At 43.9% G+C, this 16832-nt stretch overlaps 1 protein-coding gene across 1 annotated transcript in view; it reads left to right on the top strand.

The window, feature by feature from the left end:
• The window catches only part of bcl11ba (BCL11 transcription factor B a), a 46551-nt gene that overhangs the window by 6863 nt on the left and 22856 nt on the right, over nucleotides 1-16832 (top strand). Inside the window, exon 2 of the mRNA XM_035944722.2 lies at nucleotides 2978-3478. Coding sequence (XP_035800615.2) covers nucleotides 2978-3478 — 501 coding nt within the window. The remainder of the gene's footprint in view (nucleotides 1-2977; nucleotides 3479-16832) is intronic.

The raw sequence follows: 16832 nt of genomic DNA, 5'->3' as shown, positions 1-16832 counted from the left end.
TGCAGTGATATAGCGTGTGTGTGTGTGTGTGTGTGTGTGTGTGTGTGTGTGTGTAGTTCCATGCATAGTAGCAGTGTGGAAAAATGTTGAGTTGTTAGTTTAGTTCATGACTGTGATGCTGTGGGTTAAGTGTGTGTGTGTTGTAGTGTGTGTAAAATTAAAGTGCAGTTTTACACACAAACATTGTCTTTATTTTTTAATTTATTATCTTGATTCCAGATGTTGTGTGTGTCTGTGTGCACGTGTTTGTGTGCGGAAACAGTACAAAAAAACCCCCTAAAAAACATGAAAAAAATCTAGTTTTGGCGCCTCGTGCCGCACACACACACACACACACACACACACACGCGCACACACACACACACACGCACACACACACACACACACGCACACACACACACACACACACACGCACGCATGCACAAACACACACACACACATACAGCAACAAACATCATTATCATCGGTCTTAACTTACAGAACCTCTGATTCTGAAACATTTTCTAGACTTTTGTGCTTTATTTTAAATCAGCCAAACTGAGGACTATTTTAAACGGTTAAACTCACGGATTAGAGGTGATAGGCAGCTGTCTATCAGACACTATGCCCCTTGCGTCTCTGATCTTATGTTGCATGGAGAGTTAAAAAGGCCTAGATGAATTAGCCGTACACGGACAGTGAGAGGTGTTACACGGAGGAAACCAAACCCTCGAGACGGCAGCACGTCGAATAAAACTTCTCCTTGACGACAGGAAATCAAAATAGCACCTTTTTGGCCTTGAGACGAGAGAAGCATCATATTTTTGTTCTAGAAAAACCTGTTGCTTCTGCAGATGGCTCGTCAAGACGTTCATATTTAGACTTTCCATTTCCGCTGATTTTTTTGTTCTTCTTCAGCCCCTGTTAACTGCAATCCTATTAGCGCTCTCGTCTGACTCACCCAAGCCTTATTAGGTAAATCAGGCCAAAGTGACGCTCCTTCCTTTATATCTGTCGTTTGCATACACACTTTCGAATTCACAGCAGAAAATATGGGCAAACAAACCACAACCAAATGCGCGTTTTTTTTTTTGTTGCAGTGAATATCTCCTGAGGCAGGTGTTGGCTGACGTGAACCTAATGTTGCTTCTGGTGTATTTATAAGAAATATATATTTATGTGAGGTTTTTGTGCATCTCTCACACACAGACAGTCAGCTGTGCATTTGAGGTCTGTCTGTAATTTCTTTAAAATCACATTACAGTGATTATTAACGTTTCCAGTGGAGTCAGGTTTGCAGGGGTCACTGTTTCTGTGCGTTACATTTGTTCCAGGTCAGCTCCCTGGCTTTATTCTCTCTAATGTTTATTAGTGGGGGAAACACTCTACTGTACGTGGCTGTTTGTTTCAGTAGCGGAGGACAGATGGCAGCAGCCTGCAGGCCACACACACACACACACACACACACACACACACGATGCATATGTGTGTGTGTACCCACAGACGGACATGTTACGACACACAATGCATGCAACGCAGACACACATGCAGCGGCAGCGGTGCAGTAGGTGTGTGGTAATGCAGGCTGAGCTCAGATAATGTACACCTGCTCACGCCCACATTTCCTGTAGCTGCAGCGACAAAATACAGAGGCTGAACCGAACATATAGACACGCTTACGTTTGTTTGTATTTGAATTCTAATATTATTTATCATAACCCAAAAGCTAAGGGACTAGGGGTGATTTTTGGAATGTGTTCAGGGGCTCCTAGATGTGTTTCTAGTGCAGGAGAAAAGGCAGAGGAAGTGTGTGGTGTGTGTTTAAAAGAAGACCTGAAGCAGGTATAGTGTGGGGCAGCCTGCTCCATCTGCTGCCTTCATCTGCGTTTGACATCCCAAATCTGTTTGCATTTCTAATGTGGAGGCTGAGACAAATGGCCAACCTGCTTCTAATCCATCATCTTCTATTAGAAAGAGAGAGAGATGTGGATGATGATGATGATGATGATGATGATGATGAGTTCTCTCTTCATCATTTTCATCCTCTCCTGTTCACCTCTGCAGGTCATTTCTTCAGACCTCTGATAAACTCACTGAAGGCTGTTCATAAAGCTCCTTACATTTTGTGTTTTACTTCACATCTGCTGTCTGACTGATGCTTCCCAGAAACACTCTGAAAATACATCTCCTCATTCACTAACACTAAAAAAAACATTGCTCTTGTTATTTTTGCTATTTACTCAAAGCGAGTCCTGTAAAACCTTAATGTACCACAGTTAGACTCCAGCCTCTCACCCTGCATGTAGACACTGGTTGGTTTAAAGTTAGAGCCAGTGACACATAGGGTGAAGGTTAGCCCTAAACTTATTCACTTCTTGTCAGTTACAACTTTCTTAAATTCTTCTTATCTTTTCCTACAAAAACATAGACTTTATATTAACATAAAGTACATGAACCGCTTCTAACTGGACACTAGTTGAGCAGAAAGCCTGCTGTGGTCGGATGAGACATCCTGAATCCTGCTAAACAGACCCAACGCTGCACTAGTTACCTGCTTCATGTTGTTGCTCGTAGTGATTCACATGGAAAGCGACAGATGTAGTTTTAAAACGTCTGAGTGAAGGTCCTGGATGTCCATGAATCAGGCCGGTTGCTGTGTGGAGTGATTGTGAATCCTCTGCTGTTTATTTAAAGACGAAGACCTGCAGATCCTGACGTCAGCAGACATGATGTGACAAACAGTTTGAAGCAAATCTAGGCCTTTATATAGTATATATGGTCTTGTTACTGCTGGATTCTACTTCATATTTACAGTAGCGTAGGAGACCAAGTGAAGAGAGGATGACCGGTAATTCAGGAGAAATGAGCAGAAAGAGCAGCTCTCTGACTGTGTTACTCTCAGGTCCTGTCATTTCTCTCTTATATTTGAATGCTTTGAGAATGAAACTCCAATCCAGGTCTACTCTGACATGCCTCTTCTGTTTTTCTTGTTGCATAGCGGAGGTGGAGCATCCAGATGGCGCTCTGCTCTCCGACTCCCTCCCCCCCCACCCGCTCGGCCTGCCCTCCCATCCACTCGGCCTGCCTCCCCACCCTCTGGACCCCAGCTTGGCCCACTCCCTGCCGCCCGGCCTCCACGCCGACCACGACCTGCTGACCTGCGGCCAGTGCCAGATGACCTTCCCACTGGGTGATATACTCCTCTTCATCGAGCACAAGAAGAAGCAGTGCCAAACGCCGCTGCTGGCCAATGGCTGCTACGACAAGATGAACGACCGGGGAGGAGGAGGAGGAGGAGGAGGAGGGAGTCCCGCTCTGCAGAGCCTTCACCACTTTGCCCAGCGGGTGGAGCTAAGGAAGGTGGTGGAGCCGGTGGAGATCGGAATCCAGGTGACACCGGAGGAGGAGGAGGAGGTGGGAAGACGGAGGGAAGGAGGTGAGAGGGGAGAGAAGACACCCACCAAAGGAATTTGCCCCAAGCAGGAGAACACAGCGGCTGGTAGGCATGACAAACACACACTCTGCAGAGAAGTAGGCCAGCATTTTGAGAAATACACTCACCTGCTTTCCTTCCGAGAAGATTCATATCAATCAGAGAACAGAGATGGAGACAGGACTCGGCTGGCATTTAAAATTAGAAGCAGATTACACCTACACCTGCTTACATGGACAGAAATGTGAAAGAAAGAAAGAAAGAAAGTGTGATGAAAAACACTTTGGAAAAAGAGGGTTAAAATGATTTCTCTTGCTCATATTGTATGGGATGAGAAGGAGGATGATCCTTAGACTCCCAAATTTAATGCATCCCCAGAGGAAGTGTATGGAGTAGAAAACAACAACACTGAGTCTTGTTTTTACCACATTAATCTGAAAATATTCTTCAATCACTTGCCATAAAGTGTCTCATCAGAGGCATCATTCAAAACCCTTCTGCCTTTAGAAGCCGGTTTAAACTCCGTTTTAATTCAGTTTTATGCAGCAACCTTTTTCTCTCTTTAGTTGTGTGTTTTTATCCCGGTAACACCGTGGTGTCCTTCAGCCTTTCTTCTGTGTGAAGTCCTCAGCTCTCGTGCACGTTGCTGGTTACAGCTGGTGACCACAGACTCTGATAGAGTTTTTTTGTATCGGCGTGATCGTGCCAGACCTAAAAACCTCTCGTTAGATGGTGTGATGTTTCACACAGAGCACTCATTTCTTGTTTTCCAAGAAATATTTTTAGTTTGTCCCACCAGCGTCGCTCCTGTAAAATCACAACTTGAACGTTTTACTTCCAGTCTCTATGCTAAGCTGTGGTTATAGTTCATAGTTTAAAGCCCCATTGTCACCTGATATTAACACCGGATCTGTATCTGGATACTGACATCTGATCCATTTACACCTGGTATTAAAAGGCAGTCCTGGTGCCTTCAGTTTAATCTAATCTCAATATACAAATTAAAAGAAAGGCCTGGCTGTGTCAACAACCCTGACGTGTTCCAGGTCAGGTGATTCAGTGTTCCTCTTTACGCTCTTTTTGTCCTTTGTTGAGCTAACAGTGCTGCCGCCTGTAGACAGACTGAAGTACAACGAAGAGATCTTTCTTCTCCTGACTGTAATCTGGTCACAATGTGAACCTGACTACCTGGACAACCTGATGTTTACTGTTTACTGCATTTACACCTGCATTCAAATGTGAAAATGTGTTTGGACCCACAAATTTATGCTACTACAGAGTGTAAACGTGGCTTCACTTTAAAAAAGGCAACGAGCTAATTTCCCAAAATGTTGAACTATTCCATTCCAAGTGTTTGGGAAATGCCAAACGTGCAGTTTTTAAATCCCACAAAAATATAGTTGACTTTAATTTGACCTTCTCACACACACACACAGATTTGGTTTTATTTTTTGTTTTTTTTTGGAGGCAACCTGTTGCAACTTATCCCATCTTCTCCAACAAAAGAGAAAGAGATGTTCATTTCATTAGAGGACAACAGAGAGAGGAGCAGAGACAGAGGGGTGAGACAGGCACATTACCCACTCAAAGCTCTAAACCCCCTCAAGGACTCGGCTAGTTGAAACAAATTGTGCAAAACGTGACAGAGAGACTCACCCTGACTTTCATGGAGAAATCCAGCCTAAGCCATCTGCTTAAAAAGGTGAAAAGCTCATTAAAATTCAAATAAGCAAAATCAGGAGGAAAAAAAAAGAAACACCATGAGAGGAGAAGGAGAGGAAAAAGACAGAGAAAGAGGGATTAAAAAGCAGCTAGCTTGGTGGGGTAAAGAGGCAGTTTAGCAGGAGAGCTGCTGGGGGGAAGAGCACCAGCAGTTATCTCTCAAACCAGTCAACACACTCATAAAGAGGCCGGAGCAGAAAGGCAGAATATTCCAGTCTGACGAGAACCTGTCTGCCTTCCTAGAGGTCAGTGTCTGCAGCAGGAAGTCTCATCCAGCTGCTACAATCACCCACAATGGTTCAATAAAAGCTTCTCAAAGGAAAACGGGTGTAACACATCTCTGAAATCTGACATAAAATGTAGTGCAGATAAAAATGTTTGGGTTTGGAACCAGTAGTGAAGTAAATCTGGACAGTTTCCACTGAAACTCGGTCCAGGAGGAGCTGTTTGTCTGAAACAGGAAGGTCCAGCAGAATTTTGGAAATTTCAAACAGTATAGTTTTAAGCTTTTACAATGAAGATTTACGTCACACACACTGTCCATTTAAGGTACTTTGCGTAAAGAAAAAAACCATAAAAGATTCAGATAAACACATGCAATGATTCGTATGCACCTCAAACATCCCAACAGTTTGTCCTGTAGACCTGCACCTCCAGCTGGATGATCAGCTGGCAGCAGCTTCACAGAGATGAACACCTGTCTGCATTTACTATATCCAAGAATGAAGCTGCAACACAGATGTGTCCAAAACCAACGATGTGCAGAAATAAAACAAGAACAGTAGAATCACAACCTGGAAGTAGACCAGTCCCAGATAATCTGAGTAGATCTCTGAACATCTGCCGTTCAAAAGTTTGAGGTCATCCAGATGAGTCCATATTTTCTATGAAAACTCCCACTTTTATCCATGTGCTAACATAACTGCACAAGGGTTTTCTAATCATCAATGAGCCTTTCAACACCATTAGCTAACACAATGTAGCATTAGAACACAGGAGTGATGGTTGATGGAAATGTTCCTCTGTACCTCTATGGAGATATTCCATTAAAAATCAGCTGTTTCCAGCTACAATAGTCATTTACTACATTAACAATGTCTACACTGGATTTATCATTCATTTAATGCTATCTTCATTGAAAAAACTGCTTTTCTTTCAAAAATAAGGACATTTCTAAGTGACCCTAAACTTTTAAACGGTCGTGTAAATAAATTTGTATTTTGCTCAAGAAAAAGCTCTCTTTTCATCATAAATTTCACTTAAAGCTGATGAATAAAAGATGAAACATGGCCTCAACAAATAACTGAATATTCACTGAGCAAAAAAAAAAAAAAAAGTCTGCGTAGCAAAACAAAACCTTTAAAAATGCCAAATGTGTTGTTTCCAAGGTGTGAGTCATGAGAACACCATTAGAAATCACTAGAATTGAGTTCAGTCTTCAACACGTCCAACATGGTGAATTCTCATCACCAGCTTCCTAATCCTTGCATTTCTTCCACATCTGTCTCCGTCGTCCGCTTGAAGTGTGCGTTGCTGATTTACTTCCATTCTTGGGACTGCAGCAGCCATGATTTATTCTATTTGTAACACCATTTCAGAGGTTCATGTAAAATCTGTATGACATTTGGACGGAAACATAGCTAGATTGTTCGGCAGCCGCGGTCTAAATTTAGAGGGAAACTCTGGCCCGAAGCCACGTGAGGAAATGCACTCGCAGGTAACTCTCCTGACTCTGGTTCCACATTTAGTGTGTCGGAGCAGGACAGAGCCCTCTGAACATGTCAGTCTGCGGTTTGGCCTACGCTGTAAACACTGTGTTTGGGCCTGAACTTCATCAATATTTTACCGAGCACTTACAACGGTGCCAGGCAGCCGCTCGGTGCTGCTGGGGCAGTACAGCCACCTGTATGTCTGAAAGCTCAGTACTCGGCTCACATTTAACACTCGGCAGCCTGAACTGTGGGGTGCAAACTGCTTCACTGCCATCCCAGAGCGTCTGCAGAGCCGTGCTCAGATGTGTGCACTAATTGACTGGCGTTGGTTACGTTATTAGGTTGACATTATTCATATTTATGTGCATAAATATATATTTTCCCCCTGCGTTTAAATGCTTGCAATATATCTAACTGCAATCCTCCCGTGAAATCAACCCCACATGTGCTGCATTGGAAGGCTCCAAATTGTAATTGCACAATATTTCTTTATAACAGAAAGCGCAATAATTTTCACATTAAAAGCAAAAACATATTAGCGGCTCAATTGGACGTGCACTGCGGCAACTGTAAACTATATTGCTCCAATAACATTTTATGTTTCAAAATTACCCTCGGTATTTCACAATTTCCACATGAAATATGTCCAACTAGCACCTTATTAACACGAGGAGAGGACAGAGCGCTTTATTAATCAAGCCGGAGTTTAATTTGGAGGGAACACACTCAGCTCCGCTCGCTGGGGGATTGAAATATGGCAGGTGGAATTTTCTCTTTGTAACTCAGAGTTTTTCCTCCAGTAGAGTTTTACACCTTTCATTACCCGCTGAAAGAGGGGGGAAAGAGAAGGAGGAAGCAGGAGAGCAGAGAGGGAGAGCGAGGGGAAAACTGATCAGGGAGTTTGAATGTCAGCTCAGAACACGACTGACGACAACGCTTCGTAATTGGCTCCCAGCAGGTCAAACTGCTCCTTTATTCTCCAGCTTTTCCACCTCCATTTGTTCTCCATGTGAAACAGAACACACGTATTCACACCCCGACACGAGCGTCACGCCAAGCAGTTATTTATTTATTTACTTATTTATTTTACCCCTAAATTAGAAGAAGGAGTTCCTGCTCTGAGTGCTGGTGGTGTTTTCTCTGTCAGGTAGCAGAGCACAGACTGAAGACACAAATAAAGGAGCACAGAGCTTGTTTTTCAGTGGATGTCATGCTGGTTTTGGTCGGTACGACACACACCGTGTTACGTTGCGTTGTTTTGCCGTTACGACTGTCAGGTCTCAGGCAGGAAGGATTCTGCTTTTGATTTGTCACAGATTTGACTGTGGCAGTTTTTAGACGGTGTTCAGATAAACTCCTTCAACGACACGCATGCAAACTGGAAATGATAAAGAATAAATACTGCATCTTATTTTTTTTAAATCACAGGTTTATATTATCTTAATTGCTTTATAGACTGCATGTACAGTACGTAGACTGAGGCATTAACCTTCCAGAAGCTCTGATCAGTCTGCTTCTACAACATGTGTTTCATTTAAACCTGCAGGTTTTTCACAGTGATCAACGCTCAGTATTAAACAGAGATGTGAACCAGTACGTAGAGGGAGGACAGCATCATTTACTGAGTGTGTTCCATCATAATGCAGCGGACACGTCATGTATTTTATACGTTATTTGAGCTAATTAAGCCTCATGTTCCATGATTGACTCACCTGAACATCATGCCACTGAAATACAAAGAAACATTTTAGGGGAGAAACCAGCGTTACAGGCAGCAGCTTATTTTTGGGGGGGGTTTATGTCTCCTTTTTGTTCTTGTTTTTTTGGTTGTTTTATTAATCTAACAATGATTAAGTACTGTATTTAAAATGAACCAATGCCGGGGCTGTGGTATTCATATATCGTCACCCAGTATTCTAACCTGTATTCTGACTTTATAATAATAGAGTCCATCTGTCTGTATGGATGTGTATGTTTACAAGAGCATCATATTCCGAAAAATAGCACAGAAAAGTTTTTTTCATGTGGACAAAAAGGACAAACTGGTGTAATCAGTAACCAGCAGAAGTGTTTTCCTACCAGCGTCCTACTGGACTGGTGTCTGTGGGTCTGGAGGCTGGAAGTGGTAAACCTTTAGGTCACACAGCCTCCCAGGCGACTGGTAGTCAGGTTCACTGCTCCACAGAGGTGGAATCCTGACAGTTGGGATTAGAGAAAGAGAAGGAAACATGTCATTTTTACTACCAGGCGTACACACACACACACACACACACACACACACACACAGTCACGCTCACGCTCTCTACACTTGTCACTGAAGAGTGTTTAACACCACCTGACACGGTGCTGTGCAGCCCTTAAAGCCTTGTCAGCTAGGGTTTAATTCAGACATTTAACTAAGTCCAGTTAGAGTGGAGAAGAACACACACACACACACCTACTCTTACACACACACACACACACACACCCACACACACACACACACGCACACGCACACGTAAAGTAGTGAGCAGTTTTGACAAACAGATATGATGCCACCTTTCTAATCTGACAGACATTTGACAGGCTCTGTATGTGTGTGTGTGTGCATGCATAGGTGTGTGTGTGTGTGTGTGTGTGTGTGTGTGTGTAGGTGTGTGTGTCTACCAGCTGTCTAGCTCTACCTGCCTTCACACCTGCTTTTTCTGTCCTTTATTTTCTCCAGCTGACTATTTTTCTCTGTTTGTTCCACTTCATTCTCTCTGTCTTTCACACACAGATGGTTGTACACATTTAGACAAGGAGCTCTCCCTGTTTCTCTTTATCTGTCTCACACACTCACACACACACACACACACACATACTCACACACACACAAACACACACACACACACTCAGCTTTAAGATGATATAGATATTGACAGATATAGAATAATTAATGCATATTATTTCTTACAGTATGTGCAACTTGTAGTGACAGAGAACACACAGTAAAAACTCCTGTGTTTTTTCATCATATGTAAACATTATTTACACTCACACACACACACGCATGCACACACACATCGTCAATAAATAATGACTGAGCACAGTGGTGTGTCCCTAAAATATTTACCATATGCTTATTTATTTTCCAAATGAAACTGCACAAAGACTTAACAAAGAGCTACGGCACAGTGCGTGTGTGAGAGAGAGGGTGTGTGTGTGTGTGTGTGTGTGTGTGTGTGTGTGTGTGTGTTTGATATAACAGCCTGTACTTTAGAGGCATTACGGCGCCCGCTGCTCTTGTTTTTTTTTGCGTTGTTCCAATAAAGCTGGGAGGCCTCTCGGATGGAGCGACGGCCTTTTTGAAGTGGTAATTTCTCTGGTTCGTATCGCTGCTCGCTCTCCTTCCCTCAGCCTCTCTCTACCTCTCTCGCCCTCTGTGTGTGTGCTTTTGGCTAGTTTGTGTATTTGTGTGTGTGTGTGTGTGTCTTCACATAGTACAGTGTTGATGCATTTTTAATGAGCCTAACAGGGTGTGGACACGCACACACATCGAGAGGGAAAGAAACTGTATTTTCCGTTGCTCAAAAAGAAAAAATCAATTACTCACTACTTATTACTCAGTGTAGAAGTAATTCAATTATTTTACTGATTGCTTCACAGCATAATTAATTCTATTACTTGTTACTCTAAAGCTGCCTCCCTGATGTCACAGGTAGAGTCCACGTGGCTGTTTACAGAATATGAAACATAGATTGACTGAAACACGATAAGATCTACTTTGTCCTTTTTAGATTCCTCTCGTTAAGTCTGAAGTCGTTACAGCAGCTCATAGACATCTTAAACCAGAGCTCTGATTCGTCAGAATGTAATTAGAATTTTTCCTTGTGAAATGACGTAGCAGATATCTGTGATTCTGTCAGAAGCTGCAGCGAGTCGGAGACGGAGGCAGCCGGCTTTTCAAACACTCCAACGCTGCAGCCGTAACCACACATGACAAGCTGTTTTATCATCACGTCAGAGCTGCTTCTCCACACACTTCTGGTAGAAAAAAGCTTTGTTTTTTTAACGATCTTATCCTCCAAGCAGCTGCCGTTAGTGTTTAAATGCTTTTCTAGAGCGATCTGCAGATATTATCACTGAGATTAGTGACTGGAGTGGAGCTACGACGTTACTCTGGATTAGCATAACACTGGTCAGCAAGACGTTTGGTCACAGTGCATCTTCACACTCAATCTAAGCCACGGCGTGTGTGTGTGTGTGTGTGTGTGTGTGTAGGTGTGTGTGTGTAGGTGTGAGTGTGTGTTTTCATTTTCTCCTCCTCCCTCCATCCACTTCACCTACGTAACGCTCCACCTTTCCTCTGTAAGTCCAACATCCTGGACACAAACCAGACACCAGGAGCGAAACAAGTGAAACATGAAGGTTGGAAGATGGTGAACGGGTGAGACAGGGGGACACGGGGGAGACAAGGGGACACGGGTGAGACAGGGGGACACGGGTGAGACAGGGGGACACGGGTGAGGCAGGGGGACACGGGTGAGACAGGGGGACACGGGTGAGGCAGGGGGACACGGGTGAGGCAGGGGGACACGGGTGAGGCAGGGGGACACGGGTGAGGCAGGGGGACACGGGTGAGGCAGGGGGACACGGGTGAGGCAGGGGGACACGGGTGAGGCAGGGGGACAGGCAGAGAGCCTTCACCACTAACAGAGCATCTCATCTCTGTGCTTCGTAGCATTTTCCGAACCCCGTTCTGCGGTTTTGTCGCCTCTCTCTGCTGCGTTAATCACTTTGCATGCACTCATTTAAATATTAAAATTTTCTTTAATCATCAAAGCCAGCGAGCATCATGCATATTCATATCATCTTACCCACCCCCACCACCACCACCACCCCCTCCATCCCCTGGATCTCAGGTTCATTACTCTGCTGTGCAGCCATTAGCCACTTCCCTAATCACACAGTTTACACACACACAGACCGGCCCAAGCAGCACGAGCACAGCTAGCCACCAGCGCTAACCAGAGCTAATCCGCTAACCAGACTAAAGCACACAGGCATCCCTCCAGTCCAAACGGAGCGAGCCGACTTGTCATCCATCCTGGCTGCTAGATGGCTGGAGCTGGGAGTATTTGTCAAGAGGCTCGACGAAACCCTCATTTGCATAATGACTTTGTAGTTCTGCATTAATAAAATTTGCATATGAAGCCGTGTTAATTACTCCTGATCAGCCTTTTTTGCATTCATGCATGGTAATTTTCAGCGACTTGCAAAAATTGATGTCCTGGCGTCAGTGATGAGATTGGTGGAGGAGGCTGCATGTGCACGTATGTGTGTGTGAGTGAGGATGAGGAGGGGTGGTGAGGATGAAGGTGAGGCAGGGAGGGGGGCTGTTTGGGGCATTATCAAAGCAGAATAGGTGGCAGATTGGCGTGGTTTGCTTTTCAAGCAGCGGCTCTGTCTCTGCCCACAACTTTTATGAAATCTCCTGTAATTGTCGAGAGAGAAAAGAGAAGCTTTTCAGGAAAATCCTCTCCTAATTTTGTTGTACGACACACACACACACACACACACACACACACACACACACACACACACACACGCACACACACACACACACACACACTCAGAGAGAGGCTGGCTGGCAGCCATCTGTAAATCTATTGTTTACTTGGTTCTTCATTTCAAACAGCAGCGGTTTCTCTCACTGTGTCGGGTTTGATCACCGCCGGATAAAATTCACCACATTTTAAAAGATTTCTGGTTTTAATAGCGATACTTTTTTATGCCTTTGACATTTGTTAAAATTATGTTGCTGTACAACTGAATTAGAATATCCTATTTTCTGCTGGATTTCATTTGCTGTTATGTTTATTTGACTGTTTTAACTGTGCCTCCATTTTAGAAGACAGGGTTAGATATAACTCCATCCTTAACAGAGTGGTGTCATGTCTCAGCTTTACTGGAATCTGTTTTATTTAGTATATTTTGTGCGTCTGGAGGAACCTCAGGGTCTCTGGACTTTAAGAAACATTTGATTTAACGGCTATTGAGACATGACGTCTGCTCTCCTGTTGCTTTTAATAGCTTTGGAAAACCAGCTCTTCTGTGTTGAAAACAGCATCCAGGTAAATGGAGGTTGGTTTTAGAAGCTTTCCGTTTATTTACGTCTTTCCTCTCAAGGATGAAGGTTTATTTCTCATGGCTTCTGTAGGTGGCATCGGATAACTTAGTGAAAAACAGTTGTTGTGGCCCATTTTCTGACAGCAGGTAAATTGAAGGCAAGAATGGAGTAATATATATATATATATAATAGATTCTTTAGTGGTGTTCACCATTTCTTCTGTTAGAATTCGAGCGTTAAGTTAAAGAGAACCCAGGTCCTGACAGCACCTATGGGTGAGCCACCGTTAAACCAGCTCAGGTGAACTCTCTTCTTTCTTTTGGTCTGTCTGAAGAAGTCGGTGGTGCAGCGGCTGCAATCGAAATTTAAACCCTTTTTCCAAAAAAATGATTTACACAAAACATACGCGCACACAGTATTTACAAATGCGATCGAACTAAATCTATAAAATAAACAGAACACGCAGTCCTGACACTGAGCCACTCTGCTGTCTGAACATGTCCATGTGTCTCAGGTCTGCTACTGCTGGCCTCTTCTGTCACAGTGCAGCTCAACTACCAAAGGTCTTCATTATGGAGATAAACAGCAGAGCTTTGTTTGATCATTTTTTGTAATATGAAGTGAACCACTAGACATTCTGTGTTCCAAATACATTGCAATTCATGCACGGACCAGAAACAAATAAACACAAATATAACTGACCCAAACTTCAGGTAGAGTTTTGTGAAAATCTCTTGAGTAGAACTTCTCTGTGTGGTCACATGAGGACATTAACACCTTTAACTTCCAGCGTCACCAGAGCTGTGATGGTCGGGAAATGATGGGAAATGATGTTTCTGTATGTGGGTTCCTCTGTGAATAATCACAGAGAGGCTTTCTTTCAGCGTGTTGGCCTTTCTGACACGGACAGATCAGATGAGGCGATAAAGCACTCCGTGGAGTTTGTTTCTGGTTGTGCGTCTGAGCTGTTGTCGACAGGTAGTCTGTGAACGTGAATAGAGAGGAGAGAGGTGAAGGAGGCTGATGGGGAGGCTTTGTGGAGGTGACAATGGCTGGACGCAAAGCTACACTTCCTTCTGCACTCGTTTAACTCACTGCTGATGATATTTCAGGACACAGACCCTCCAGGAACGGCAGCACTGGCATTCACACTGAATGCCATTGTACAGTACACGCTGCTGTATCGTGTGTGTGTGTTTATAGAGAAACTGTGCAGCTGTGTGTGTGTTCTGTTTGTGTGTGTTCTGTGTGTGTGCACGCCTTTGTTTTTGTGTCAGTTTTAGACATGCCTGTGTTTACGCTGCAGTTTCTCTCTCAGCAAATTTGTAATGTTTGTGTTCACATGGTATTGTTTGTGGGCGAATGTGTGTGTGCACGTGTTTACACTGCAGTTTGTGAATGTGAAAAATGTCTGCGAGCGTGGAAGGGCTTGTTCAAATGGAGCATGGTCATTTGTGAGAGTCTCTTTTGAGTCAGATCCACGGAAGTGTTGAATAAGTCAGACATCCCATCTGAGCTCTACATGATCAGTACAGAGTCGAAACATCACCCAGTGACCCTAAAACAGTGGAATATTTCAGTCCAGATGAACCCAGGATTTACAGCTTTCTCTCTCTGATGCCACACAATCTGATTTTAAGACAGAACATTTGGAGGTTTTTTTAGGGTAATTCTGGATCATTTTACAGGGAAAAGTGGTAAAAATGCAAATAGGAAACGTAACATAATCAATGAAATGATGTTCAGAACTATGATGAGACTAACCAAAGAATCAGAATAATTTAACAGGGAATAATCATTTCCAGAGCTGTCAGCTGTATGTCATGGTCTTCTTCAGTGAAATATATGTGTGAAATAGAGAAACTGATCCCACCCTGGTGGTCGGGATCCTTGCAGGAGTCTGTAAGATAAAACCGAGGAGTTTCTGCAGAAGTATGCTGCCTTTTTCTCGTAATTTACTCAGTTTTATGTTTTTAGCAGCCTAAACGGGATTTGGATTAAAGAAGGACATTTACAACAAGGACACGGACGTGAAGACGATGCTCTGCTTTAAGGGATTTGAAATAAAATAAAAAGGTGCAACCACGTGAACTTCAAATATAGCAAAGTAGAATAAGCATAAAGGATTTTATCGACATGGAGAGAAGAACTGTAGCCCTGCACTGTTAAAATGAAAAAAAGAGGAGGAAAAAACCCACACCTATTTGTCAAACTCAGTTCCTGGTGGCTGGAAGGTGTTCCATCAAAAACAGTGAACAGGAAGTTCCTCTCAGGTTGGAATAAATAAAAAAGAAAGAACTGGATAGTTAACGTGAAAATACAGCAGACTGAAAATATTAACTGCAAAAGACCAGAGACAAAAGTAAAAGAACAAACTGACCGCAGAGCCACCAGGTTTTTGTGTTTGTGTTGATGTAAAGGTGACCCTGAACCCTGGATGGTGTCCTATAGGAGCTCTAGTGTTCCACATAAAGAAGGAAGCCCACGCTGAGTAGGACTGCGGTGTCTTCCCACCACAGTGGAGAACACATCTGACAGTCATTTGGCTTGAGATTGGTCATAAAAGATGTTTGGCACGGTGGTCATCGCCAGTTTTCTTTCTAGCGGGTCTTTGATCTCCTGAATATCTGCTGCCTTCCAGCTATAATGCACCGCAATTGCAAACTACTCTGCATTAACTCGTGAGTTTTGCTCGGACTGAGACCAAGTCGGAGGGATTTTCTGTGGCAGATTTCTCCCCGCTGAGTCTCCGAGACGACGCTGTGCTTTGTCTTGTCTCCTCCTGCCAGAACAGCCTGCTCTTTCTCACTGGCTTTGAGGATCTGAATCCGCAGCCTTTCCTCGTGTCGTCTATCAACCTGACACTGGTGGCTTTCACTACAACTCTGCATACAAGATTTGATTCTGTAAAGCCGGAGATGGCAGCAGGAGGAGGGGGGGTTTGGGGGCTTTGGAAGGTTGCAAAACAGACACAACACCTCACAAACAGGTAACACATACAACAGGCCGTCCCTGCTAAGCTGCCGTGGTGATGCTTCAAAACCTTTCTGGACCAAACAAGGAGAGACGTAGCTCTTGACTATAAATAATTTGACAGTATTATCACCGTACACGAGCATGCAGCAGCAGTTCCAGTCTGGCCACACAGACACGATGGGATTACCACAGTATTTTGCTGAGTCTGGGGGACTCATGACTGCCCCTCTCCTCTACAATAGTCTATTGGCGTTTAGCACCGGCCAAATCACCACTTAACAAAAGCTAATTTCTCACTTGGTTAAACTGGGAAGGATTAGGGGCCCGTGTTGGCGCAATCCATGTTTGGTGAAGAGTGAGGGATGGAAGAATGTTTGGAAAGGATTTAAACCTCAATTACAAGGGACTGAGGGCTTTTGTGCGTCCGTGGCGAAGGTGGGACGCTGAGGTTTAGCGACTTCGCTGGAAATGTTTGCTGCCTTGTCGTGTGCTGGTGTGTAGGTGTGTGTGTACGTACATGCATGCAGCTGAGGGCGACATACCCTGACAAATAGATGTTGATCCCCTTGTTTAGGAGGGTTTAAATCTCCCCAGTTTCACATACTTCCTACTCGCCTTTACACGGGGACGTTCCACATACAGACATACAGTCAGAGCGTCTGAGTTTACAGCCATCCCGTCTGTGCCATGTAAAGGAGATAGTGAATGTTTGCTGCTTTACTGCCTGACTGCTGCAGGTCCCCTTAAAATGTCCCTGAAATCCCCTTAATGAACCTCAAATCTGCATTGGACTCAGCCCCACCTTCTACCACATTTACATTCAGCAGTAGTCTGGTTAAAATGTACAGTGTTACGTCTGACTGAGGAATTATTCCACCTTGTTCCTCAGTAAGGCAGCATGTTTTCACTCAGACTTCAC

The sequence above is a fragment of the Amphiprion ocellaris genome, chromosome 20 (genome assembly GCF_022539595.1).
Source record: "Amphiprion ocellaris isolate individual 3 ecotype Okinawa chromosome 20, ASM2253959v1, whole genome shotgun sequence".
NCBI classification, from domain to species: Eukaryota; Metazoa; Chordata; class Actinopteri; family Pomacentridae; genus Amphiprion; species Amphiprion ocellaris.
Note: the sequence above shows the minus strand (reverse complement) of the source record. Positions and strands in the feature narration are given on the sequence as shown.